Consider the following 27,531-nt stretch of genomic DNA (forward strand, 5'->3'; position numbering starts at 1 on the left):
TGACACTGCTAGCAAGGCCGCGCTCTTTATGAAATTCTCCCTCTTTCCTGCATGCTCTGTCTACCATCCAAGAGTCGTGCACATGATGGCTGGCAGCCAGCACATGCTTGATTTAACACACTCCGAGCACACGGGCAGATACACCGAGGAACAACGAGCGGCTTTGCTCTCGCTCTTCTAATGATGTGTTTTGCTAATATTCAGGTACAGCATCTGCCAAGTATTCCCACGACACGCATGTACTATACGGTGAAAGTATTTTATTTCAAATATTTTGTTTCTAATCTCAATTTCCTCCTACATATCACATTACACTGATAGTGCGGTTGTCGTTGTTTTATTGTTTGTAATTTTTTAATTGGATTAGACTTGTTTGCAGTAGCTTATAAAGCATGCGCTTAAGTACAATAAGCAGACACTCCGGTAATGTGCCATGGCGAATAGTGAACGGAATTTATTTATTATTCATTTGTTTTGTTAATTTTTTTTTTTTAAATAAGAATTCTTTTGAAGGTTTTTAAAGCTTTATTTTCATTTTTTTTACAAAGTAAAAACGTCTCTTTTTCCGTAAATTGATACAATACTTCGTTTTTCTTCGACGTTTCATTGTAACGACTTAATTTTGTCTAAATTATTAATCACTGTTTTGTTAACCTAAATTATTATTCTTAATTTGCCTTTAGGTTCTAAGTATCAATTAAAAAACTTCCACACAGTGAATGTATTTTTTTACAAGTGTATAATTGAAGCTTAATTAAGCAAATAACTAGATTTTAACTAAACGATGTCTTCCTTAAAATAAATAAAGTCGTACCTTACGTTTTCTCATTTATTCCTCGGCTTTAGTGCAGCATTTCATATTAACGTTTTACGAAAGGTAATCCTTTTTAATAAAAATAAAACAAAAGGGAAAAAAGTCTGTCTAATAGACAAATGAACTATTTCCAGACTCAGCTGGATACTCGATAAGAAATTATTTTTCCATGTTATGGTCTTTTGAGCAATTTTATTTGACATTTGAAAATATTCGAAAAGTCCGTCTTCGTACCGCACGTATTAACATAATACATTTCCCATAACACACACCTGTGCGCATTAAGACACTGAGTTAATTACAGATCGGGGGGGAAAAAACATTAACTGTTTTTTTTTTTGTTTGTTTGTTTTATTTATTTATTTTCCCCTAAATTTTTTTTTAACATAATGAGAACGAAAGCAGAATCTTTTAAGTCCTACAGCAGAAAGGAGTGATATCGATGCAAGGATTGTGAACTGACCTGTAGATGTTAGTGTTAATTACATTTAAAAAGAAAGAAAGAAATGGAACGAGGCTTAAAAATACGTTCAGCATAATGAATTATACTGATATCAGTGATACAGTCTCAATATACAGTTAAACACTCTACATAAGCATTTTTACTCTGAACTCTTACCGTATTTTTAATTTCCCTTTTTTTTCCCAACAGCCTTCCTGTAGATGGGAGTTAAACAAATCCTTCTTCTTTGTCGTCTGTTTTACTCGTGCAGGTTGAAGCTTTATAAAAGTTTGTATAGATAGTTCTGGAAACTGAGCTTTTAGAATAGTGTGAGTGTGTGTGTGTGTGTGTGTGTGTGTGTGTGTGTGTGTGTGTGTGTGTGTGTGTGTTAGCATATTAGCATCTGTAACACTGTGTACTGTATGTCAGTGTGTTACTCTGTAACAGTGTGTTACTCTGTAACAGTGTGTACTGTATGTCAGTGTGTACTGTGTGTCAGTGTGTACTGTGTGTCAGTGTGTACTGTCTGTCAGTGTGTACTGTATGTCAGTGTGTACTGTGTGTCAGTGTGTTACTGTATGTCAGTGTGTACTGTATGTCAGTGTGTACTGTGTGTCAGTGTGTACTGTATGTCAGTGTGTACTGTGTGTCAGTGTGTACTGTCTGTCAGTGTGTACTGTGTGTCAGTGTGTACTGTGTGTCAGTGTGTTACTGTGTGTCAGTGTGTTACTGTGTGTCAGTGTGTACTGTATGTCAGTGTGTACTGTGTGTCAGTGTGTACTGTCTGTCAGTGTGTACTGTATGTCAGTGTGTACTGTGTGTCAGTGTGTTACTGTGTATCAGTGTGTTACTGTATGTCAGTGTGTACTGTGTGTCAGTGTGTACTGTGTGTCAGTGTGTACTGTCTGTCAGTGTGTACTGTCTGTCAGTGTGTACTGTGTGTCAGTGTGTACTGTGTGTCAGTGTGTACTGTGTGTCAGTGCGTACTGTGTGTCAGTGTGTTACTGTGTGTCAGTGCGTACTGTGTGTCAGTGCGTACTGTGTGTTAGTGTGTTACTGTGTGTCAGTGTGTACTGTGTGTCAGTGTGTACTGTGTGTCAGTGTGTTACTGTGTGTTAGTGTGTATTGTGTGTCAGTGTGGTACTGTGTGTCAGTGTGTACTGTGTGTCAGTGCGTACTGTGTGTTAGTGCGTACTGTGTGTCAGTGTGGTACTGTGTGTCAGTGCGGTACTGTGTGTCAGTGCGTACTGTGTGTCAGTGCGTACTGTGTGTCAGTGTGTACTGTGTGTCAGTCTGTACTATGTGTCAGTGTGTACATTGTGTCAGTGCGTTCTGTGTGTTAGTGTGTTACTGTGTGTCAGTGCGTTCTGTGTGTTAGTGTGTTACTGTGTGTCAGTGTGTACTGTGTGTACTGTGTGTCAGTGTGTACTGTGTGTACTGTGTGTCAGTGTGTACTGTGTGTACTGTGTGTCAGTGTGTCACTGTGTGTCAGTGTGTACTGTGTGTCAGTGCGTACTGTGTGTTAGTGTGTTACTGTGTGTCAGTGTGTACTGTGTGTACTGTGTGTCAGTGTGTCACTGTGTGTCACCGTGTGTTACTCTGTAACAGTATGTACTGTGTGTCAGTGTGTTACTCTGTAACAGTGTGTACTGTGTGTCAGTGTGTTACTCTGTGTGTGTGTGTGTGTGTGTGTGTGTATGAGTGTGTTCCTGTGTATCCTCTGGTTGTGTACTGTGTACTTCTCATGTATCGTGTATCTCAGATTCTCTCCTTTCTGCCTACATTCCCACGTGTTCACCTCTAAGCCCAGTGTGGATTTTTCCCGGCCGGTGTTTTAAGCGCTATTTAAAGAGCGACCCGGACGCCGCCTCAGCACAGGTGTAAGCAGGTGAACGCCGTTGTGCTTTCGTCTCCCAGCTGCAGCGTTCAGCTGGGGTTCAGTGAGAGGTCACAGCACCTGCATCACTTTACACCTCCTCTCCCCAAAGATGGGCTCATTAACACAGCATTAACGCCAGGCGCTTATTTATCCTGTCACGTGCTCACGATTGGAAACAAACAGAAGAGAGAATGAAACGTAAGGAGGGGTGGCGGTGGGTCGGAGGGGGTTCACGTGAAACGGTCTCCTCTTCTACTATAAGATAACGATAGGACAAATACCGAGGGCTACGATGTATTATAACACCGTTATAAATGATTTTTTTTTTATCACTTCAAACTACAACCCTAATCATTCATTTAAAAAGAAAATAATTAAATAATAATAATAATAATAATAATAATAATAATAATAATAATAGGCTGTTCTGTAAAATAAATAAATAAATAAATAAATAAATAAATAAATAAATAAATAAATAAATAATCAAAACAAAAGCAAACTAGATCTTTTGCCGCATTGGATATTTATGTATTGGTGGCATTAATGCAAAGATTCTGGGGTGCAATACAAACAGTTTAATTGTGTCATTTAACAATCAATAACCACTCCTAGTTAGAACAGTTTGGCTCGAGGAAAAAACCGAGAAACACTTATAAAACAGTCAGTCGTAACAAAATAACCGGTGTTCTCCTTGCGATAAACTCATAAAAAAACAAACGCTCCTTTTTATACAGAATAGTTTATACAGCAATAGCTTTGAGTCGTTATTATTAACCAAAAGGAAGACACATCGCAAACATCGAATTCCACACAAATTGCATATGTTTTTTTGTTTTTTTTTTCTCTAAGGTGGTCTATAGGTTAGTTAGTCGTTCTCCTAAGCTTATTTGCATGAGAGGAAAAATTGCATACAACATTAATCGTGAAGCTCTTAAGCATGAGTCGCTTGACATACAGCACTTTGTTTTTTTTTTTGTGTTTTTTTTTTGTGTGTTTTTTTTTCCGTGTTTTTTTTTGTTGTTGTTGTTTTTGTGTTTTTCAGGCAACCGTTAAAGCACATTTTTTTTCCCATTTAAAACGTTTAAGACACTTTGATTTTTACTGCCCATCAAACTTCCATTTATAAATAGTAAAATAAAATAAAATAAAAATGTTCTGCGACGACAAAAAAAAATAAAAATAAAAAAAAGACGTAATTACATCCGTAAATCGCACGAATGGCAAATAAATAACGTGGGATGAGGAAGAATAAAGTGTGATTCACATTTTAAAATTTTGTGAAAATCCTGAAAATTACAGTGAGAAAGGTTTTGCAAAATAATCTGACGTCGGCAGTGCCATATAGTACAAGGCATTTGTTGGCATAGTTTCTTTAAGACTATATTTTGTATTTTTTTTTTTTTACAATTAATATATGTCTATATTTTTATTTATATATATATATATATTTATATTTCTTCCAAACAAATAATAAGTAACGATTGAAAGAGGGGAAACTTTTCTCCTCCAGTCTACCTGAAGGTCTTGGGGGCGCCAGATCCTGCGCGATCCTTCGCTTTGTAAAGAAAACGCTGTGTTGTTCAGCAGTTTGTCACCGTTAAGGCCCCCATTTTTATTTTATTATCAGTTGCATTGAAATAATAATAATAATAATATTAATAATAATAAAAATCCAGTTAACACCACGTACGTAAACATCTATCAAAGTCTATCAAACTTCGACCGAGTCTTGTTTTTTTTTTTTTCAATCAGTAGTTTGGAAGTTCAGTGTAAAAACAACATACATCGAGTGCAGTCAGCAAACATCCACGGCAACAGTTTTTTTTTTTTTTTGAACATTTTTCTGATTTTGTTTCGTTGTGCAGGTTATTTAATGATGCGCAAAATCTTTACAGTGGAATAATAATAATACAGGGCTTTTACAAAAAGGTAATACTTGAGTATTACACAGTCTCGGGAGTTGGGAGTCTCACAGTTCTACAGCTGGAGGAGATCCGACAGTGTGCTGGAGTTTTATTCTTTCACTTCCTGCTCATGACATTGTCCTTCCTCGGTGCTTGCGTGCTCCTCGATCTTGATGGTGAAGATGCTGGTAGTCTGCGTGCCCTCGTCCAGCTCTTTGAGCAGCTCACCGTCTTTGAAGTCCGTCATGCTCACCTCGTCCTGCTCGCCGGCTGCGGGGAGAGCGATTCCTGACGTGGCCTCTTTGGGCCGTATGCAGAAGCGCTGGTTCTGGAAGAACTTGATGATTGTGTGGCGCGGGAGGTCGAGCTGGGCTGAGAGCGTATGCACGGCCTCGTCGTCCGGGTATGGACCGACGTCCTGCACGAAGCTCTGCAGGATTCCCAGAGCTTCCATGGAGATCCGGGCGCCGGTACGACCTTTAGCCTGACGCGACTCGTCCTCGGCCTCAGCGGGCGCAGCGGTGGAGGGCTGGCGTGGTGGGAGGCGGGGTCCTGTTTGCTGCTGAGGCTGAGGCTGCTGGGAAATGAGCGGCTGTGACGGGTGGGGCAGCGCCAGGGCGGGCTGGAGCTGAGCTGTCGGTGGAGGATGGATCTGGGGCTGAAATCAGACAGAAGTGCTGTTAGATCTCTGCAGGTTTATGACATTTTATCTACAATGGCTGTTGGGTTTATCAGTGACACCTCCATGTAGAGAGCAAGGTGACGGCAAAGTGATCGCTGTTTAAATAACCTGCACCTGGCAACTTAAAATATTCTGCCATTAAACCTTTAAGTGCTATCAGATCTGGCCAGAGAGCAGAGAAATACCAGAAAATAGCTCGGATATCGTGTCGTGTCGCGGAGCCGGATTAGGATTTGGAAAGGAAACGTCACGGATTATTATAGACAGATTTTTAATTCTGTTTATATCGTATTGGATTTATTCGAGTTAAAAAATCTAAAAAATGGTGGTTATGTGACAGAGTGAAAGATTAACTGCGAATTGCATCAGTTTAAAAAAAAAAATCTGAAAAATGGAGTCGTTTTTAAAGAACGTGTGTGTGTGTGTGTGTGTGTGTGTGTGTGTGACAGCATGCAGTACTGTTAAAAATTGCAAATCCAAAAAAAAAAAAAAAAACTATTTAAAAAGCCTGCATCTGTTTGTCAAACTGACATCGAATAAAAATAGATAAAGTATTAAGAAGTAGAAAAGGTAGAAATCTGTGATCTGTGTTTTAAGATCCTGGAGCCTGAGCAGCAGATGTTTGCGATCCCTTCCTGATGACGTCAGAAATAAAACCAAGTGATATTCTGAGGTATTAGAATCAGGCAGGTATGAACTGGACACACCGGGTTTAAAGGTGTGTACAGACGCCGGGGTTCGGTTCGGTTCGGTTCGCGACGAGGCCAGGCAACCTTTCCGTCAATGAGATCAGATCCAGGAAATTCCCTTTACCGTTATCTTTTCCGTGAGAGCTCATTAGCACCGGGCTCTTTTTCATGCAAAAATGTTCACACAGAATTCTGCGTGGCTGTTGATTGCTTATCAAGCACTATTCAAAACGCCGGGCCTTCACACAACAAGAGGAGAAAAAAGGGCCAGATCTGCAAAGATTCAATCACATGGCTGGCTTGACGTGTGTGTGTGTGTGTGTGTGTGTGTGTGTGTGTGTGTGTGTGTGTGTGTGTGTGTGTGTGTGTGTGAGGAAAGTCACACGCTGAGGTGACAGACATGACACGGTGCCTATAAAATGCAGCATTGTTTCAGGTCGACGGCCACCGAAGGGTCAGCTGTCGCTCAACTCGCTCCACAATCAAACTATTTTCTTTTCTTTTCGGGAAAATCCCGGACGCTGCGAGATAATATCGTGTGTCAAAAGTGCGTGACTTTGTGTTCTTGCTTTAGTAACCGGAAGGTTGCGAGTTCAGATCTCATGAGCACTGGAGTTGTGTAAAGAAATGCCAAGAAATCTGTAATATTGTCCGCAGAATATAATCAGAAACCTTAAAAAAAAGAAGAAAAAAAAAAGAAAAACATGATCAAAATCATTTTAAATTCATCAGACTTTGTAAAAAAAAAAAAAAAAAAAAGTCTACAATGATAATGATGTAGTAATAAGTACAACAACACTATTGTAACACTATTAAGTTTTTTCTTCGTCTTCCTGCTCGTGTTACTTTTTGTTGTTGTTGTTTGTTTCTTTTTTTTTCCCCCACATATCGTAAAGCGCTCCTGTGAACTTCGCAAACCCGACGTCTGAGCTTTAGCGCTACTGCGTCACATTACTCTGTAATCGGGACCCGATCTACACCACATCCTATTAGATCACGCCATCACGAGTTCTCCATCCTGATTTTTTTTATTACTGTCAACACTTTAGAATAGAAACATAACAATAGCAGACTTTCCCCGTCCGTAAAAAAAAAAATAAATAAAAAAAAAAAAAAAAGTGCTCTCATACATCTGGAAAAGAAGAAAAGAACTTGCTAGTGATGCAAAAACTTCACAGAATTACGGTTCAAATTATATCGCCGTGTCTGGAGTCTGAGAGCTTCGATGAGCTGCGGCTCTGAAATCCTGCTGAACAGAGACGAAAAGCTGCGGAGTTTCTGACTCGACGCTGCTCGAGAAAATAAAAACGGGATGGGGGGTGGGGGGTGGGGGTAGGTGGGGGAGCAAAAAAAAGTTTGATTCCAGAACCTTCCAGAAGGACGTGGATTCTTTCTGCCCCCGATGTGCTGCTCTGGAAATGTTACGTAACGCGATTCAACGATTTTTACACGTTACGTATGTTTTGTTTTGTTTTTTTAATGAAAGTGTTGATAATACGGAAATCGTGAAATAAGCATCTGTATAAAAAAAATAAAAAAAAGTCTAGAAAAGCGATGCCTCAGACTGTCCTGTACTGTAAATAGGTCACATGCACTATGTAGGGCAGTAGATAGGGTGTAAAGATTAGTCGAGCTAAAGAGAACGCTCATCGTTACTGACACTGACGAGGAGATCGGACGACTCGGGACGTCCTTTTGTCAGACGATAAAATAGTAGGTCTTTACGTCGTCGGTACGATCGGGTCACGTTCGAATCCAGAGATTTGGAAATTTCTAGAAGAAATAAGAGGACCGAGCTTCGAGGTCGAACTCAGAACTTAAGTAACACGCACAAGGGTACGAAGACGTTTCCAGCGGGTTAAATGACGACCTGCACAAACGCTCCTTCGTCCTAAACTCGGCTTTACGACCGAATCTTTCGTGTTGATCCTCGGAGTGGGATTTCGACGTGATTTCGATGTGATTTTGTTTCACAGCTTGTAATGCTTTGGGAAATGCTTTTATGTTTGGAAGGTCGTGAATGCGATCCTCTGTCCTGTCGCTCTTAAAGTGTCGAGTCGCGTTTGACTCGAAGCGTCTGTTCGGATCCGCCGGAAATGTCTGATACGGAAAAAACGGATGGATCCGATATCCGATATCAGACGGGTGTCTACGGTTTTGTTCGATTACTTCTTTTTGTTCGATTACTACATACATGCACGCACACACACACACGTACACCCACACACGTGCACACACACGCACGACACGAATGCACACACACGCACACCCACACACACGCACGACTCGAATGCACACCCACACACGTGCACACACACGCACGACACGAATGCACACACACACGGTTGTCATGTGTGTGTATCAGGTGGCATTGTTAAGAGACAAAATATGAGTGTGCTTAGATCTTTCGTGTAAATAAACGCAAATATTTAGCGTTATGATGTTCGGATGAAACTGATCTGCAGATATATTTACATTTGTACATAAAAATAATATATTCTAAAATGTTCAATCCTTATAATTACATATTAGTTTTTGATAAATGATAAAACGAGGCCAGTTATGAGGAAATGTTTGTAGGAATGACATGTAATCCAGTGAATCTTGTATGTGTGTGTGTGTGTGTGTGTACCTGCAGTGGCTCAGTGGGCATGTGCAGCAGGTGTGTGGGTCTCTCGGGGTGGTGTTGCTGTCCTCCGTTGCTCTCCTGCTCGTAGATGGCATCTCTCTCTGACTGCGAGAGACTCAGAAAGCGCCGGATCATGGACAGGTTCTCCCACAGTGTGCGGTTCTCTGGGGACGGATCCTCCTTCCAGCGCAGCAGCTCACACAGCCAACCCTGTGCACACACACACACACACACACACACACACACCAATGGGTCACGTCCGCATCTCGAAACACATTGAGAAGTATGTGGTAAATACTTTGTCTACATTATGTAATACAGAATATTTACAAAAGAATAACCTCTGTGTGTGTGTGTGTGTGTGTGTGTGTGTGTGTGTGTGAGCATGATAAATCTTCTAAAAAAAAAAAAAAATCTGACAATCTTCACCTGCAATTTCAGAGGATCTATATTACTTTGACTTTTTTATTAGTTTACTTGTTTACATATTTTAATTAAAGAGCAGATCTTTATATTATATTAATTCCATTACCTAGTGTATAGAAAAAGTGTGTGTATATATATATGCGTGTGTATATATATATATATATATACACACACACACACACACACACACACACATTTTATTACATTAGCTGCCTACTTTTTATTTGTGTTTATTTATTTATTATACTTATTCATTTAATCACCCATGTCTTTATATCAATCTTTAGCTCTAAATTAATTTATATTATTATTATTATTATTTATTTGTTTATTTGTTTTTCTTATCACAGACAATAATGTTCTAAAAATATTTTTATATGACAAAAAAATAGTTTTTTAAACGTGACCCTTTTTCCCCACTGGCCTGTGCCTCAGCAGATCAGCCATCTTAAACTGTGCATCAGTGTGTGAGCATGCACACAAACACACACACACACACACACACACACACACACACACACACACACACACACACACACACACACTGCACAGAAGGTGTTCCACTCCACCGCTGCACAGAAAGCAACAGAAGGAGTGGAGGTGTCTGTGTGTGTGTGTGTGTGTGTGTGTGTGTGTGTGTGTGTGTGTGTGTGTGTGTGTGTGTGTGTGTGTGTGTGTGTGTGTGTTGCACTGTGTCCTGGCAGCGATACAAGAATGACGCCGTAATCTCCAGACCAGTGTGCGGCAGCACCTTTCATTTCCACAGGATTACCTAGCACTCACACACACACACACACACACACACACACACACACACACACACACACACACACACACACAGGCTGGAGCCAGAGCCGGAGCCACACAGGCGCTGCATGGCTGAGATAACTCAGCACTTCTGTTGTCCCTGGTTCCAACTCCTCCCAAAGCCACATCAAACCCGAGAGAGCGAGACACACACAGAGAGCGAGAGAGAGAGAAAGAGAGAGAGAGACAGAGAGAGAGAGACACTTAAAGACTGTAAATCCCACACTGTTTCTATGCCACCTTTTTCCTTAAATGCCACACAGAGGGACAGCAAGCACACACCGATGTCTCTGCGTCGTATCTGTCAACACACACGCAATCAATAACAAGCACTAAACCCCATCATAAAGCAGGTCAAAACGTCGCTCTCCATTAAACCCTACACACCCACTCACACACACACACACACACACACACACACACACACACACACACACACACACACACTCACACACACGATTATATAAAACGCAAACTCTCCCGATAATGTAAATAGCACGTCGTTCCACATGTAGCAAACATGACGTGTGAAGACCTGGCCTCTGTGATTAGAGCGGCTCTGTGGGCTTTACCCACCCCGACGTGTTTGTGTTTGTCCAATTGCATTTCTTCCACTGCTTTACCAATCACACAGCGTTTGAGAAGTGCCCACAGCATGCGTTCATCTTTTTCCCTAAGAAAAACGACAGAATCAAACCGATTTCCGCTTCACACACGAATCCATTCCACTTCGGAGTTTTTCGCTCGTGTCCCAAACACGGTTCTTATTAGGATTTGTAACGGTAGTTCAAACACTTTCCTGTTTCTCGGGATCGTGCCACTAACCACTGTTTTTATAGCCGCAGGAATGAGAACGGTAGCTAACTTTTTGTCACAGAGAACATAAGCAACTCTCTTGCTACAGGTAGCGTTACAGATAATGTTGGTAACTTGCGGAACGTAATGTTACACAACTTTCTCTGTAGGAACCAGTGATGTTACAGATAATGTATGTAGCTATCTAGATAACTTTAACATACTTTAATATAAGTATCTCTGTAGCTAATGTTACAGGTAACATAAGCATCTCTCTAGTTGAAGTAATGTTATGGATAATGAATGTAACGCTAGCTAAGGTAACATTAGTGATTGTGGATAACGTACAGTATAACTGTCAAGATGTTACATATAACTTACCTTTCTGTGTGGGGACCAGCAATGTTACAGATAACATAATTAACTCTCTGGTTCAAGTAATGTTACAGAAATGTGTGCAACTCTGTAGGGACCTGTAATGTTACAGATAAAGTGTGTAACTCTGTAGGGACCCGTAATGTTACAGATAACGTATGTAACACTGTAGGGACCCGTAATGTTACAGATAACATATGTAACACTGTAGGGACCCGTAATGTTACAGATAAAGTGTCTAACACTGTAGGAACCCGTAATGTTACAGATAAAGTGTGTAACTCTGTAGGGACCCGTAATGTTACAGATAACGTATGTAACACTGTAGGGACCCGTAATGTTACAGATAAATTGTATAACACTGTAGGGACCTGTAATGTTACAGATAACATATGTAACTCTGTAGGGACCCGTAATGTTACAGATAAAGTGTGTAACACTGTAGGAACCCGTAGTGTTACAGATAAAGTGTGTAACACTGTAGGGACCCGTAATGTTACAGATAACATATGTAACTCTGTAGGGACCCGTAATGTTACAGATAACATATGTAACTCTGTAGGGACCCGTAATGTTACAGATAAAGTGTGTAACACTGTAGGAACCCGTGATGTTACAGATAATGTGTGTAACACTGTAGGGACCCGTAATGTTACAGATAAAGTGTCTAACACTGTAGGAACCCGTAATGTTACAGATAAAGTGTCTAACACTGTAGGAACCCGTAATGTTACAGATAAAGTGTCTAACACTGTAGGAACCCGTAATGTTACAGATAAAGTGTCTAACACTGTAGGAACCCGTAATGTTACAGATAAAGTGTCTAACACTGTAGGAACCCGTAATGTTACAGATAAAGTGTGTAACACTGTAGGGACCCGTAATGTTACAGATAACATATGTAACACTGTAGGGACCCGTAATGTTACAGATCAATTGTGTAACTCTGTAGGAACTCGTAATGTTACAGATGAACTGTGTAACTCTGTAGGGACCCGTAATGTTACAGATAAAGTGTGTAACTCTGTAGGGACCCGTAATGTTACAGATAACATATGTAACTCTGTAGGGACCCGTAATGTTACAGATAACATATGTAACTCTGTAGGGACCTGTGATGTTACAGATAAAGTGTGTAACACTGTAGGGACCCGTAATGTTACAGATAAAGTGTCTAACACTGTAGGAACCCGTAATGTTACAGATAATGTGTGTAACACTGTAGGGACCCGTAATGTTACAGATAACATATGTAACACTGTAGGGACCCGTAATGTTACAGATCAATTGTGTAACACTGTAGGGACCCGTAATGTTACAGATAAAGTGTGTAACACTGTAGGGACCCGTAATGTTACAGATAACATATGTAACACTGTAGGGACCCGTAATGTTACAGATCAATTGTGTAACACTGTAGGGACCCGTAATGTTACAGATAACATATGTAACTTTGTAGGGACCCGTTTCAGTGTGGGTTTTGCTCCAGAAACACAGGGAAGGAAAAGGATCAGCTACGCTAACCTGCCCCGAGGTGTCCACGAGTACGCGATCGGGAAAGTCGCAGACGCCGCGACGACGAACGCATCCATCAGGCGACCGGTTCTGAGGTTTTTATTAGTGGAATCCGTCTGACACCCTGTTACAGAATCGACAACGACGTTCTGGCGGTTTAACGACACGCCTGAAGAATACGGATGTTATTCGACTGATATGAAGCCCATGACTTTTACTGTTTGTCTGAGGCGCTATTAATATGACCATAACAGCATTCGATGGAAATTTTGTTGCAGAATAAATGAAAAAAGAGGGGATGGTGCAGGCTGCGTATAAATAGAAGTTTCTGATAAAAATATTTCTCTCAGAACATAATGGCTGTGTGTGAGAGTGTGTATATGTGTGTGAGTGTGTGTGTGTGAGAGAGTGTGTATATGTGTGTGAGTGTGTGTGTGTGAGAGAGTGTGTGTGTGTGTGTGTGTGAGTGTGTTTGTCTGTGTGTGTGTGTGTGAGAGAGAGTGTGTGTGTGTGTGTGTGTGTGTGTGTGTGTGAGAGAGTGTGTGTGTGTGTGTGTGTGTGTGAGAGTGTGTGTGTGTGTGTGTGTGTGTGTGAGAGTGTGTGTGTGTGTGTGTGTGTGTGTGTGAGAGTGTGTGTGAGTGTGTGTGTGTGTGTGTAGTCACAAGTTGCCAGTGACTGGTGCAGAGAGCTGCTGTTAGAGCGAACACTGCTGTATTCACCTCCGATCAGCAGGCTGATAAACCTAACACCTTTATATTATCTCATTTGCCAAATAGTGTTAGCAGCACGGTGTTAGCCGCGTCACAGCGAGAGCCGTGTCCTCTGTAACCCTGCTGAGAAAGTCAGTCCGTAAAGTCAGGAAAAAAAGCCGTGGAGTTCGACTGATAGGGGAGAAGAAGAAAAAAATGAGCAGAGATTCCTAAAAGATGTTTTTATAACGCCGCTAATCCGGGCGCATTACGACGTCACTCGTTTTTTTTCTCTCTCTCTGTCTCTCTCTCTCTTTCAGAGTAATCCAGTGTTATGGCCTACTTCTTCTGTGCTGATGGAGGAAGGAGAAAGAAGAGACAAACATTATGATGTGAAGCAGAGGGGCTACAGACAAAGCGTTATTATCCCCCCCCCCCCCCTCCTGCTTTTCCAACCCCCTTGTTTCCCCGTCCTGGCACGGGACCAGCTCTGGCACGCAGCGCTGTGCGGAAAAATCCGAAAGCTAACGCCGGCTGCCCGGAGCCGCGAACTCGTCTCTTCTACCGCCTGAGAGATATAAATGCCGCGGCATGGCAGCTTGTCGGTGGTAGAAAAGAGGGCAAGGAGGGCAGCTGCAAGAAAGCTAAACAAAAAAAATAAAAAAATTACCACAGACGGCAGACTCGAGCAAATTAAGGCGGCTCGACAGCTAGAACTACAAATCCCAGAATGCAGCGGTCTATAATGAGTCCGTAATGAGGGAGTGATTTAAGTGCTGCACTCTGAATGAGGCCAGAGAGAGAGAAAGAGAGAGGGAGAAAGAGAGAGAGAGAGTTAGACAGCAAGACCGAGACAGAGAGAGGAAGAGAGAGAGAGAGTCAATAAAGTGATTGATATAAAATGTAGAGAAAACAATAGAAATATACAGTAGAAAACAAACATGGCCGTTTAAATTCAGTTTCTTTCCATATTCTGTTCATTTTCTTTCTATATTCTGTTCATTTTCTTTCTAGATTCTGACTTTAAACATGGATTATCAACTCGATAGTTACATGTCCGGTCCACGTCTCCGAAACGACCCCTTTTATAATCGTTTATAAATCGTATATAACTCCTTCATCGATCATATTTTCTTACGCAAATCTTGAAAAAAAAATAAAAGGTGAACGTCTCGGTTTACATCCAGACCTGGACAAGAGACCTGGGGTTAACGACAAAAAGCAATTCAAACTAAAAAAAAAAAAAAAAAAAGTGTTATTGCTCTCGCTGTCAACCGGCTGAAATAAATCTCCTCAAATCTGCTCGCTTCAGGCCCTTAAAAGAAAGAGACAGGGAAAGAGAAAGAAAGAGGATGTTACACGTGACCGAAGATTCAGATGCAACTCATACACATAGAGAGAGAGAGAGAGAGAGAGAGAGAGAGAGAGAGAGAGAGAGAGAGACTCATGAAGCGCCTCCGAGTCGTGCTAGTCCATCAATTATAAGCGCCTGATTGAGATTTAATTCAAAGCTGGAGTTTAATTGCTAATATCAGTGCGTAATTAAGCAGATAAATCACCGAGATCTTATTGCATTATAGATTAAAATTGCATAAAACCTGCAAATTGTATATGTCAGCTAAATCAGCATCCTTAATTGGCAGACAGGTTTGCTTTCAAGAAAGAAAGAAAGAAAGAAAGAATGAAAAAAAAAACAACAACCGAAGGAACAGATCCAAGACTCGAAATAGAACAGAAGCTTTACGGAGTTGGACTTTTTCGACTGCTACTTTATGTGAAGTCGTGACCGTGTGACTGAGTCAGCTGACTCGTCTCGGCCAATGGGAGGAGGAGAAAAGCTCTCGACGAGCTCGCGATTAAAGATGGAGGGGTTAGTTTATGTGTGTTGATCAGAGAGAGAGAGAGAGAGAGAGAGAGAGAAAAGAGAGGAATCGAGGATGAAAGAGGACGTGAACGGTGTGTACAGTACGTGTCACGTCTCTGAGCTCCACGCCGGTGCGAGTGGTGAAATTGAAATATTTCTCGGTGTGTGTCACAGGCATGGCGAGCGGTAATTATGACAGATCTGATTAAGCGGGCGAGTCAGGGGCCGGCTCCGGGCTGCAGGTGCGACCTTGCGCATTCCTGCGTGTGTAAATAAAATTAATTACAAGCGCGGGGGTGCACGGCGCATGACATCGCCATGCACCGAGAGTCACACGGAGTGGGGGTGGGGAAGGGGGTGGGGGGGGTAAGGACTAATGGAATATTTTCCCGGAGTCTAATAATACAGTTGGTATTGACTTGGGGTAATTAGGGGGATCATTAAAGCCGCTTTTCCCGGCGTATTTGCCTGCCTGATCAGATTAGAAGGAATGGGCCTCGGAACAAGGCCTGTGTGGTCTGACAGGGGAGACGCGGCGAAGAGCTGGAGAACAGGGGGCGTGCTACCTAGGGCGCACGCTTGCAGAGACAGAAACAGAGTTAGAGATGATTAGTGTTCCTGCAACCGCTGCATGAGCGCAATAATAACAGGAATATTCCGGATTAAAAAAGAAACAACCTCCTATAGAAAAACATTGTATTGTATTTAGTCTGTTGTCCAAACTCGTTCCAAAATAAAACGGAGAAAGGGGGAGGGAGGAGGGGAGGTGGCATGGAGGCGACGAAAGATTTAAAGTAATAAAAAAAAATAAATGAATAAAAAAAAAAAAAAGGGGGCGATCGGAGCCGAGACACGATGCAGGGAGAAAGGCAGACTTAGAAAAGGGAGGTATGTCGAAACATCCGGGAGGTGAAGGTGAGCACCGTGTGATGGGAGAAATCCGAAAAGCCTCAAAAATCCGAAAATCCTGCTGTAGGTTTCGTGTCCGCCCTGCAATAAGAGAGGGGGGGGGGGCCTTCGTTGCAAGGCGAGGCTTTGCCTTTTTGGGCCATAATTCAGCCCTAAATCAATTATTCAGACATCTGGGGCCTCCAGTTCAAGAAAATTGCGTCTTTAATAATAGAGGGAACCGCAGCCGTTTCCCAGGCAACCTAATAACCAGGCAGCCAGATAAATAAATAAATCAATTAATAAAGAGGCGCAGGCGCGCTCCCCCTCTCCGCTCCCATCTGCCTGCTTCTGCTTCCCTCCATCCCCCACGGGAAGAGGATGAATTCATAATGGTAAACAAACCACTTCTCAAAATGCAGCCGCCACACTATGCCAAATAATGAAGGAAATAATGCACAATATACACACACACACACACACACACACACACACACACACACACACACACACACACACACACACACACACTTTTCCCCCCTATATGAATGAATAATAATGCTTTCATACACAGCAGGCAATGCAGATCTAAAAAGTAGAAGGAAAGCAAAACGCAGCTTTTACGAAGAAACAGCTTGATGTATGGCATAGAATCCGAATCGGGTAATTCCATAAGCCCCGCCCAGGGGAGGAGCTAAAGATGCATATGGCAGATGCTGTGTTCTACATATGCAAACAACATGAGGTTTCTCTTTAGGAGAAGGTTCCCGAAACAAGTTGCCTGGACCAGTGAAGCGCCTTAAGGAACCCAGTTAAAGCGTGAACTTTCGAGTTTCGAGAGTTTTCATGCAAATGTTTTCGACGGTGTTTCGACGTTTTTCTGTGCAAGTTTGCAAGAAGAGCTTCAGGAAGTGAACAAATAACAAAGTCGATGTTGAAGAATCTACAAGAATATATAGTCCATGACTTCATCTCTAACTAAATAAAAGGACTGATTCAACGACAGTCCTTCCTGCACACGTTTTCTGAGATGTCCGAGAGGTTCCTTGGAACGGTTCCTCGAGCCTCGAGTCAGTAGGTACGGTATAAGGGTCGAGCGTGAGTGCAGAAAGGGAGCGGAGAAGAAAAGCAGAAGATCTGATATTCGGGTGAAAGCCTCTGACGTGGACAGACAGGCTGAAGGACTGCACCTCGCACTGCACCCCGCACCCTCCGATCTACCAGCACTGCTCGACTGGTCCCACCATCTCTCAGGGTAAGAGGCAAGTATACTACAAGACTCTTCTCTGTTCTGGCACCGAGGTGGTGGGATGAACTTCCCCTAGAGGTCCGGACAGCTGAGTCACTGGCTATTTTCAAGCGGCGGTTGAAGACCTACTTATTCAGGAAGCACTTCAACTAGCACTTCTTTCCTTATCTTTTGCATTAAAAAAAGAAAGAAAAAAAAACCTGTGACACTTTTTCATTGTAACTTTGACCAAATGTTTTAAACTCATGGTATCTTAAGTATGTAACCTAGTGAGCAGCATTAATGTATTCAATGTCAGAGATTTAAGCTCTTATGTACGTCGCTCTGGATAACGGCGTCTGTCACATGCTGTAAATGTAAATGTAAATGTAAGGAACACAGAGAGGAACTAAACCATGACGCCTGGACAACTCAGACACCATGTGAAGGTTTGGGTTTGGTGCAGCATTAGAGAGGCAGAACAGTGATCTCAGGTACGTCTAACACTTTCACACATCCTGTTTCTCTTTCCAGCCCGCAGTGCTGCTCCTCTAGAGAGTGGTGAACCGGGCCCTTGGTGACAGATGGCACACCCTCCACTACCCCAACACACACACACACACACACACACACGCACGAGCCCCACACCTGCCCCCCTGCACTGCACCAACGTACCATATCCCTGACATTCTGTCTCATTAGAGCACTGCTAATTACCACTGCCTCTTCCAGGAGAGGAATAGAACGAGAGAGAGAGAGAGAGAGAGAGAGAGAGAGAGAGAGAGGGTCATTGTGAGGGAATGGGACAGAGATCTAAACCTACATTTCATCCGAGAACAGACCGTGCACTTGTTCGCACTCGACTCGACGGCCAAAGGATCCACCGTGCCGTGTGGATTCTATTCCTTCGGCGTAGCTTTATTCCTCTTAAACTCGTTTATTCCTTAAAGAACAACACGTCACTTTTTATCCGTTCAGTTCCTGTTAACGCTTATGTTATAGCAGCTATAACAGCATTTGCAACAACATTTTTGCTTCTCTCATAAAGTAAAAAACAAACAAACAAACACAAAAAAAACGAAGACCTTTCGGGAAAACTTGACACCGGCGGCGTCTTTTAAAATAAGTGTTACTATAGAAACAATGCTTTAGAAAGGAGGGCGCTAACATAATCGCCTTCTGACCAATCAGACTAGAGAGTTTGAGAGACATGCAAACTAGCGTGACACAGTAGACAACGTGTGGAGCTGATTTGGAAGTCACCTAGTCACACACACACACACACACACACACACACACACACACACACACACACACACACGCACACGCACACACACATCGAAACACTGAACATCCTAAAAGCAAAGTTAGCCGTGCGATCATCTGTAAGAGAATTGAGCTACATGTGCAGCGGGAAACTGGGAGCGTGAAGTGGCACCGAACAGAGGGGCTGCATGGAGCTGAGCCTAAAGAGTGGGACAACATGGCACATGTTCAACACCCATCCCCCAACATACATACACACACACACACACACAGCAACATGAACATGAATAGACACAATACACACTTGTACACAGAACCGCACACACACGTTTCATTTATTATTATTATTATTATTATTTCGATTGCTACAGAAAAAGTGAACATTAGCAATAGCGCTACACTGTGTGTTCACTCAGGCATGAGCTCAAAGTTACATGTCACACAAACACACACACACACACACACACACACACACACACACACACACACACACACATGTACTTGCTCTGAAGTGATATTTACAGCTGCTGCTCACTTTTTCCTCGTCTCCTCGCTAGCCTGAGTTTAGAAACGCAACTACGGAGTACAAACGAAATGCAGGTGTATCTGCGAGTGTGTATCTGTGAGTGTGTATCTGTGAGTGTGTATCTGCCAGTGTGTATCTGCCAGTGTGTATCTGCCAGTGTGTATCTGTGAGTGTGTATCTGCGAGTGTGTATCTGTGAGTGTGTATCTGCGAGTGTGTATCTGTGAGTGTGTATCTGCGAGTGTGTATCTGTGAGTGTGTATCTGCGAGTGTGTATCTGTGAGTGTGTATCTGCGAGTGTGTATCTGTGAGTGTGTATCTGTGAGTGTGTATCTGCGAGTGTGTATCTGTGAGTGTGTATCTGTGAGTGTGTTTCTGTGTGTGTATCTGTGAGTGTGTATCTGCGAGTGTGTATCTGCGAGTGTGTATCTGTGAGTGTGTATCTGTGAGTGTGTATCTGCGAGTGTGTATCTGCGAGTGTGTATCTGCGAGTGTGTATCTGCCAGTGTGTATCTGTGAGTGTGTATCTGCGAGTGTGTATCTGTGAGTGTGTATCTGTGAGTGTGTATCTGCGAGTGTGTATCTGTGAGTGTGTATCTGCCAGTGTGTATCTTTATTCTGTATTTGCCAGTGAGTTTTTGTGAGTGTTTTTGTGAGTGTGTATCTGCGAGTGTGTATCTGTGAGTGTGTATCTGCGAGTGTGTATCTGTTAGTGTGTATCTGCGAGTGTGTATCTGTTAGTGTGTATCTGCGAGTGTGTATCTGTTAGTGTGTATCTGCGAGTGTGTATCTGCGAGTGTGTATCTGCGAGTATTTATCTGCAAATGTGTATCTGTGAGTGTGTTTCTGTGTGTGTATCTGTGAGTGTGTTTCTGTGTGTGTATCTGTGAGTGTGTTTCTGTGTGTGTATCTGTGAGTGTGTGTCACCGAGTGTGTCTATCTGCAAGTGTGTACATGAGAGCGAGTGCCCTTTTACTCCACCCTGAGCTACTCTGAGACCCCACAGGCCTTTTGCCAATAAAAAAGGAATAAGAAACGTCCTCCCATCCCCCGTCCTACACACACATTTACAAACACACGCCGCTCTCTACGCCATGAGCTCCTCCAAAGATAGTTCCCACTGGCTGGACGTTTAGCCTGTTAGCTCGATGCTGAAGCGAGAGAGAGAGAGAGAGAGAGAGAGAGAGACGGATGAAGGGATGGAAGGAAAGCAGGATGGAGGGAAGTAGGAAAGGAAGGGAGGGGGGACCAGCTGCCCAGGGAGCGCACATTACGAGATGGAGCCGGAGATAAGTGCTCTCCCCGGCCCCTTTTTCAGCTGCGTAATTAGCACAGTTCTTATCTGCCGCTTAATTCACATTCACACCAGCCATGAATGGGGAGCGCAGGCGCATACGGAGGGGAGAAAGAGAGAGAGAGACAGAGAGAGAGAGAGAGAGAGAGAGAGAGAGAGAGAGAGAGAGAGAGAGAGATGGGAGCGAATGCACACACAAACATACATATACACATTATCGTACAGAGACACGTATACACACTGACAGACGGAAAGACGTGGCAGGAAGTCACACTCTAACACACACACTCTCACAATGTATACACATACACCTCATTTCACATACAAAAGTACACAATAACACACACACGCACGCACAACACACACACACAAAGAATGCACACAATTACAAAATAAACTCACGCATACAAACTGACATACACAGGTAGCCACACACACATAACCACACACCCACGCACACACATGCATAGATGAACTTAAGAATGTAGTTACAAACACATATACACATAGGCAGGTGCGCACACACACACACACACACACACACACACACACACACACACACAGACGAACACACAAGAATGCACACAATTAAAAATACATACGTATGTAGGCACAAACAGAGACACACAGAAACACACATGGATGTACAGAGTTACAAACAAACACACACACAGGCAGGCATACACACATCACACACACATAGATGACCACATGAACGTACTCAGTTACAAACACACACAGACACACACAAACGCACATATACTGTAGGTAGGCACACACATCATACACACAAATGAACACATGAATGTACAGAGTTACACACACACACACACACACACACACACACACACACACACACGTAGGTAGGCACACATACATCACACACACATAGATGACCACATGAACGTACTCAGTTAAAAACACACACAGACACACACACACACACACACACACGTGAATGTACACAGTTACACACACACATACACACACATAGGTAGACACACATCATACACACAGATGAACACATGAATGGACAAAGTTACAAACACACACACACACACACACACACACACACACACACACACACACACACACACACACACACACATCATACACACAGATGAACACATGAATGTACAGAGTTACACACACATAGGTAGGCACACACATCATACACACACAGATGAACCCATGAATGGACACGGTTACAAACACACACACACACACACACACACACACACACACACACACACACACACACATATAGCTAGGAACACCCATCATACACACAGATGAACACATCATTGTACACAGTTACACACACACACACACATACACACACACACACATAGGTAGACACACATCATACACACACACACAGATGAACACATGAATGGACACGGTTACACACACATACACACATACACACACAGTCTCATACACATGGGCAGGTGAACACTGATTTCAGCTTTTTACTTTACAAGAACATTCTGGACTTTTATCCATTTATAGGTACGTCTGTGCAACAAGTTAGTTATCGCTGGCAGTCGCTCCCCCAGCGCGTAAACGTGATTAAACAAGGGCACTCGTCACTCCGTCTATTATTAGGCTTTCATTCCGACGAACGAACGACGAACTGATTACGGTGAGCGTGTTCGTCTGAACTACCGAGAACTACTGAGAACCCCGTAGCTTACAGAAAACTAATCAACACCTCCTGACCAATCAGAATCCAGAACCCGACATGGCTACGTTCACAGGAACTACCGTGTAGCGCCTCGTTTCTTCTCTCCCGGAATTCCAAGCTAGACGTTCTCAGGGACGAACGGCCCGGCCGGGTTTGTCTTTCTGTGCCGCCCCTCCCTTCATTTTTCGCCGCTTTGAACTCTCGCGAACAAAAACAGTGGTTTGTGCATCAAACTGTAATTTGGGAAAAGAAAGGTATCTGGTGCTATGATCAGCGCGATCAGCGGAAAAAAAAGCAACCCTCCGATATTTCCAGATAATTTAGGGCTTTTCACTCATTTTTTTTTTCCCCCCCTTTCGCCATCAAACGCAATCCTGCAAAATCTTCGACTGTACACGCAGATATTCCAAACCTTTAATAATGGGGCTCGGCTGCCGTTTCTTTAATTAGTTTTAATAGAGAGAATCAGGCGGTAATTTGGTGCACACAAGCCTGTATTCAGCTGTAGCTTGTTCTCTTGGTGAGATAATGGCGTGGGCTTTAGTACAGACAGGACAATATAAACACGTTTGTTTAACGTTGAAACATCGTCTGCTGTTCGCGAAGGCCACAATAAAGCCTGTGTCATTATGGCCGTAAATTACCAGCCTGTGTTTTGGGGTGAACTGCGATTGCTTTTCTTTTCTTTTATCTCGCTTTCTAACAGAGGAGCTGCTTCGCCTCTTTGTAGTCGTGGCTCGGTGTTGACGTTTAGGTGGGGGGAGGAGTGAGACGTTTTGAGATCGCTGACTCAAAACTGACCTCGCGGAAGACGCAACGTGGCGCGTTTTGATTTGGAATTAAACTTCAAACGAACCAGAAGCGTCTCTGAGGTAAAGATTTGAGAGCGAGAGCTTATATGACGCCGCCTGTCTGACATTCAGGACCAATTTAGAAATCATTCAGCCATTTTTTTTAAGTTACTTAATGCTACTGAATGCTAACAGAAACTCGTGTGTCTTTGCTAATTATTCAAGGTTAGCGGTCGACATGTCATGCTAGCGGTACTACCGGGCATCACAGGAATATTGTAGGGTTTCCACAGGTTTACGATTTAAAGCGATACAAAAGTCGTTATGTGTGTTTAAGAGAAATTTCCACCAGTTTTATTGACAATAAGATCTAGTGTTAATGCTAATCCCTGCTAACACCCGGGCCGCATGCACCGAAGCATCATCGCTACCGTGTGGATTGATTTATTGAGATAAAATGAGATAAAATGTAAGTCACTCTGGATAAGGGTGTCTGCCAAATGGCACGAAAGTAAATGTATTTAATAAGACTACGGACGTTGCCGTATCGTTTCAGGTCAGCTGTGAAGTACTTAGCAAAAGAAATGTCATACCTGGCTTTTGGAAGCGGCGACCTTAGCGAACATGGCCTGCGACACTTTGGCCCTCTTCATCTCCTGTTGGATCTCGTCGTAGATGGACGAGCTGATGTTCAGGACAGAGCTTTCCTGCTTGCCGTTCCACTCAGACGCCAGCGGAAGGGGCTTCACCTGGGCGGGGAGCCGAGACGCCTTCTCAAGCCAGCATAGAGGGGGTGGAGTTTCAGTTACAATCATATCATAAAATCAAGAGCAATCAGTCTATAGAATATCTCTATTACTAGATTAAAATAGATCGAAACGTTCGGGCTAATAAGGAAAAAAACAAAACAAAACAAAACAAAAAAACACGCTAACTGGCAAACAGATCCCGGATTACTTTAACTGGAATGCCGTACAAGAACAAATCAAAGCAAGCAGACTTTTTTTGCTTAACGTTAATCTTCGTTTGAGACGTTTTAAAAGCTAATCTTCAGAAAATTAGGATTATAACGAGTCCATTTGCTTTGATTTATTTACTGCTAAACCTTTCAGGATGATCTGGATTTACAGACTTTATAAACTGCTTTCATCCGCATGTTCAATATTGTAATAACATGAATACAATTAATAATAATAATAATAATAATAATAATAATAATAATAATAATAATAATAATAATAATAATAATAGAAGGTTAAAAAAATACTAATAAACTAACACTAATAAAACGTACACAATTTTCATTTAGGAAATAAAACTCTTGATTCAACTCAAATCTATTTACTAATTCTTTTTGAAACTTTTGTTTTATTGGCAAATTTTTTTTCGGTAGGTTCTAAATTGAATACATTTTTTAAATAGAATCTCAATTATCTGCCAATAAAATCGAATAATTAAAATCTTAAATTAGTAAAAAAAAAAAAAATCAGTTTAATTATCTTAAGATTTGGTTTCTTGTAATTGTAAAATAACAAATTGAAGATAAATATGACTAGATTGCAGATATTTTATTATAATAAACTGTAATGTAACATCACAACACACACACACACACTATAAATATTGTCCTGTCCAGACTCAGTGTAACCTCATTAAATGAAAATTATGAACATTTCTTTTTTCCATACATGTCTATTATTATTATTTAATTTCTTTACCTTTCTTTTTATATATTAGGTTTAAAGCATGAACTGAAAGCCTACTCACAGGAGATATCCCAACTGGAATCCTCGGGTTCCAGTCCTCTGGTCTGATGTTGTTACATTCTTCTCTTCTAGGCTACACACACACACACACACACACACACACACACACAGATATTTAAATGTGTTTAACTTCTCCGGACCGTGCGATTTTAATCAAAACTAATCTAATATTCACGACACTCTACATTTAAAATGAAGAGCCACCCTTCCTGATTAATAGGCTTAATGTCTCTTTAGAGGACAGAGATTCTACTGAACATTATCAACGTTATCAACACTCCTGTCTGTTCGAATCGAAGACCTTCGCACTTTCGTACGCGTCCTGTCGCGGCGGCTTTAAGGTTGAGCCGTTTCTTGCGATCGTACGTTAAGCGTTCGGTGGAGGACTTGCTCAAACTCGCCGTTAAAATACACGTTACGGGAGTTTTAATGACGATCGTAAAAACAAACAAACAAAAAAAAAGTACAAGCAGACAGAAAGTCCGACAATGACGATCTTAGCATGGGAATATCTCGACAGCCGGAGAAACAACAGGTAGAACATCAGGCAATGTGTATCAGGCTAATAAATGTATTAGATGTATGCAGTGTTGATGCCACAAACACGTCTGCGTATATGTGTGTATATGTGTGACATATTTTTGTTAGTACTCGACAGTTGATTTTCTGTTCATATGCATTAAGATTTCAAAATTCGGACACGGAAAACAGCGACATGACTAAGAAATCTGTCTAAAAAAAGGCTGTGCAGAATCTTGCATGCCTGATGAACCAAATAAACAAGAGTAACGGCTGAACTAACCGAGTCGGAGTAGCAGCTGATTCTGGGATCTGAACTGGAAAGCAGCATCTGGTTCACTCCTACACTCTGGTTTGAGCACACACATTCACACAACACACACACACACACACACACATACACACTTGAGCGAACATCGACAGCGTTCCAGCCTCTGCTACTGTGCATATCTCGATGTGAATGAACAGGAGAGGTAGGCTTTGTCCTGAATAAAAAGCCTGGCTTTGTGTCCACTACGGAACACATGACGTACCGTATCATGTAGACATGTAGGGAGAAAGTTAGTACATTTTTATTCATTTAGTTTGAATGTATACAGTGTAATGTGTGCGAGTATTCCAAATGTGATGCTAAACGTAACTTAGCTACGATCGCTAGGGCTTTACTAGCAAATTCTTCTGTAATATTTACACAACAAATGTGGAATTCACAGAAAGTTGGGAATAGTTCGAACCCCCAGATTTGTTGTAAACTTGCGTATGAGATCGTTCCCTGATCGGTATATAACTGGCGCGAATTGCTTCGGTTTTATAATCGATACACCGTCAAGTTGTTTATGTCAATTAATCGCAAATTTTCTAAATTTCAAAAAGCGGTACGTTTAGAACAAAAGTCTTGCCGCCCTCGTGATCTTAAGGGTTTTATTAGGAGGATGAGCCGCAGTGGCTGAGCCGCATTACTGGTAAATTTGGATACATGTCATATTTAATGTTTAGTTTAGTCATAATTATATAAGTCTTCAAGTTCAAGTATTGAGAGCATCACTGAACGCAAATCAGCTGTGCCGGGAACGTTTACGGCTAAACGTTTCGCACAAGTGTTCTTCACATGTAATAAAGTGCATGAGTGAATTCTGCATCGGTAAACAGAATGTAATGAAGTATAACGAGTGTGTTACGTGTGCTGCCTCAGTATATTATTAATGTATGAATCAGACTGTTACCTGGACAGGGCGTGATGGAGGAGTGTTAATAAGCGGCGCGGGGCCCATGGATGACGCCGCTGTTAAACTCCTCTCCCTCTCCTCCTGGTAGATACGGTCCCGCTCGGCCTCGGGAAGCTGCAGGAAGTTTTGCATGGCCCTCAGGTTCACCAGCAGGGACTGAGATGCCGTTTTAGGGTCTTCCTCTTTCCTCAGGATCTCTGATAATAATCCCTGGGAGAAACAGGCACAGAGAATCGACTCTAAGAAAGATCATGAGAATGTGTCATGGGAAAGATGTACAAACGGTTGCAATAATGACATCATTTACGACTGCGCTAAACTCTTCACGTCGACGCCGTGACATGTTACAAGCACTCTTCATTAAACAGCTGCAGAAGAGTGCACGATAAATATAATAAGTGCCCCGTGGAAAAACGGTACGTCACTGGATCTCTTATAGTGTAGAATAATAGCAGTGGCTGCCAGTTCGCGGGGGAAAAGGGATGTTCACGCTCCACACATTACGGCAGATCCTTAACAATTTCACAAGTCTTCAAAGTCACACGGCGTTGAAAAACAATTTCCCTGAGCTACACTGAACATCTTTCTGATATTACCTCCAGTGCTAGTGGAGAGGGGCTTAAAAAAACGACTTTAGTTTAAAGGTGACTGGGTTTGGGATCCCCATGCAGTGATGGAGAGCCAGGTTAAGGGGTGAACACGATTGTTTGAAGCAACTAAAAGCCTCATTATGTTGTCCCAGTCCCTTAGTTTAGTTACCCGGGGTAACATTGTTGACCTGGCTAAAGTTGAAGTGGCAGCTAACGTTATGTAAAAATGTATGGCAAG

General features: G+C 42.3%; 1 protein-coding gene across 8 annotated transcripts in view; it reads right to left on the reverse strand.

Moving 5' to 3' along the window:
- Positions 1-3,698: 3,698 nt before the first annotated feature.
- Positions 3,699-27,531, reverse strand: part of LOC113649747 (DNA-binding protein SATB1) — a 55,049-nt gene continuing 31,216 nt past the window's right edge. For all 8 annotated transcript variants that reach the window (XM_047808659.1, XM_027157689.2, XM_027157690.2 and 5 more), the window contains 6 exons: positions 26,701-26,913; positions 25,761-25,826; positions 24,960-25,031; positions 23,786-23,962; positions 9,046-9,252; positions 3,699-5,700 (listed from right to left, as the gene is read on the reverse strand). In XM_047808659.1, coding sequence (XP_047664615.1) covers positions 5,152-5,700; positions 9,046-9,252; positions 23,786-23,962; positions 24,960-25,031; positions 25,761-25,826; positions 26,701-26,913 — 1,284 coding nt within the window. In that variant the 3' untranslated portion in view covers positions 3,699-5,151. The remainder of the gene's footprint in view (positions 5,701-9,045; positions 9,253-23,785; positions 23,963-24,959; positions 25,032-25,760; positions 25,827-26,700; positions 26,914-27,531) is intronic.

This window comes from Tachysurus fulvidraco, chromosome 25 (assembly GCF_022655615.1).
Source record: "Tachysurus fulvidraco isolate hzauxx_2018 chromosome 25, HZAU_PFXX_2.0, whole genome shotgun sequence".
Taxonomy (NCBI): domain Eukaryota; kingdom Metazoa; phylum Chordata; class Actinopteri; order Siluriformes; family Bagridae; genus Tachysurus; species Tachysurus fulvidraco.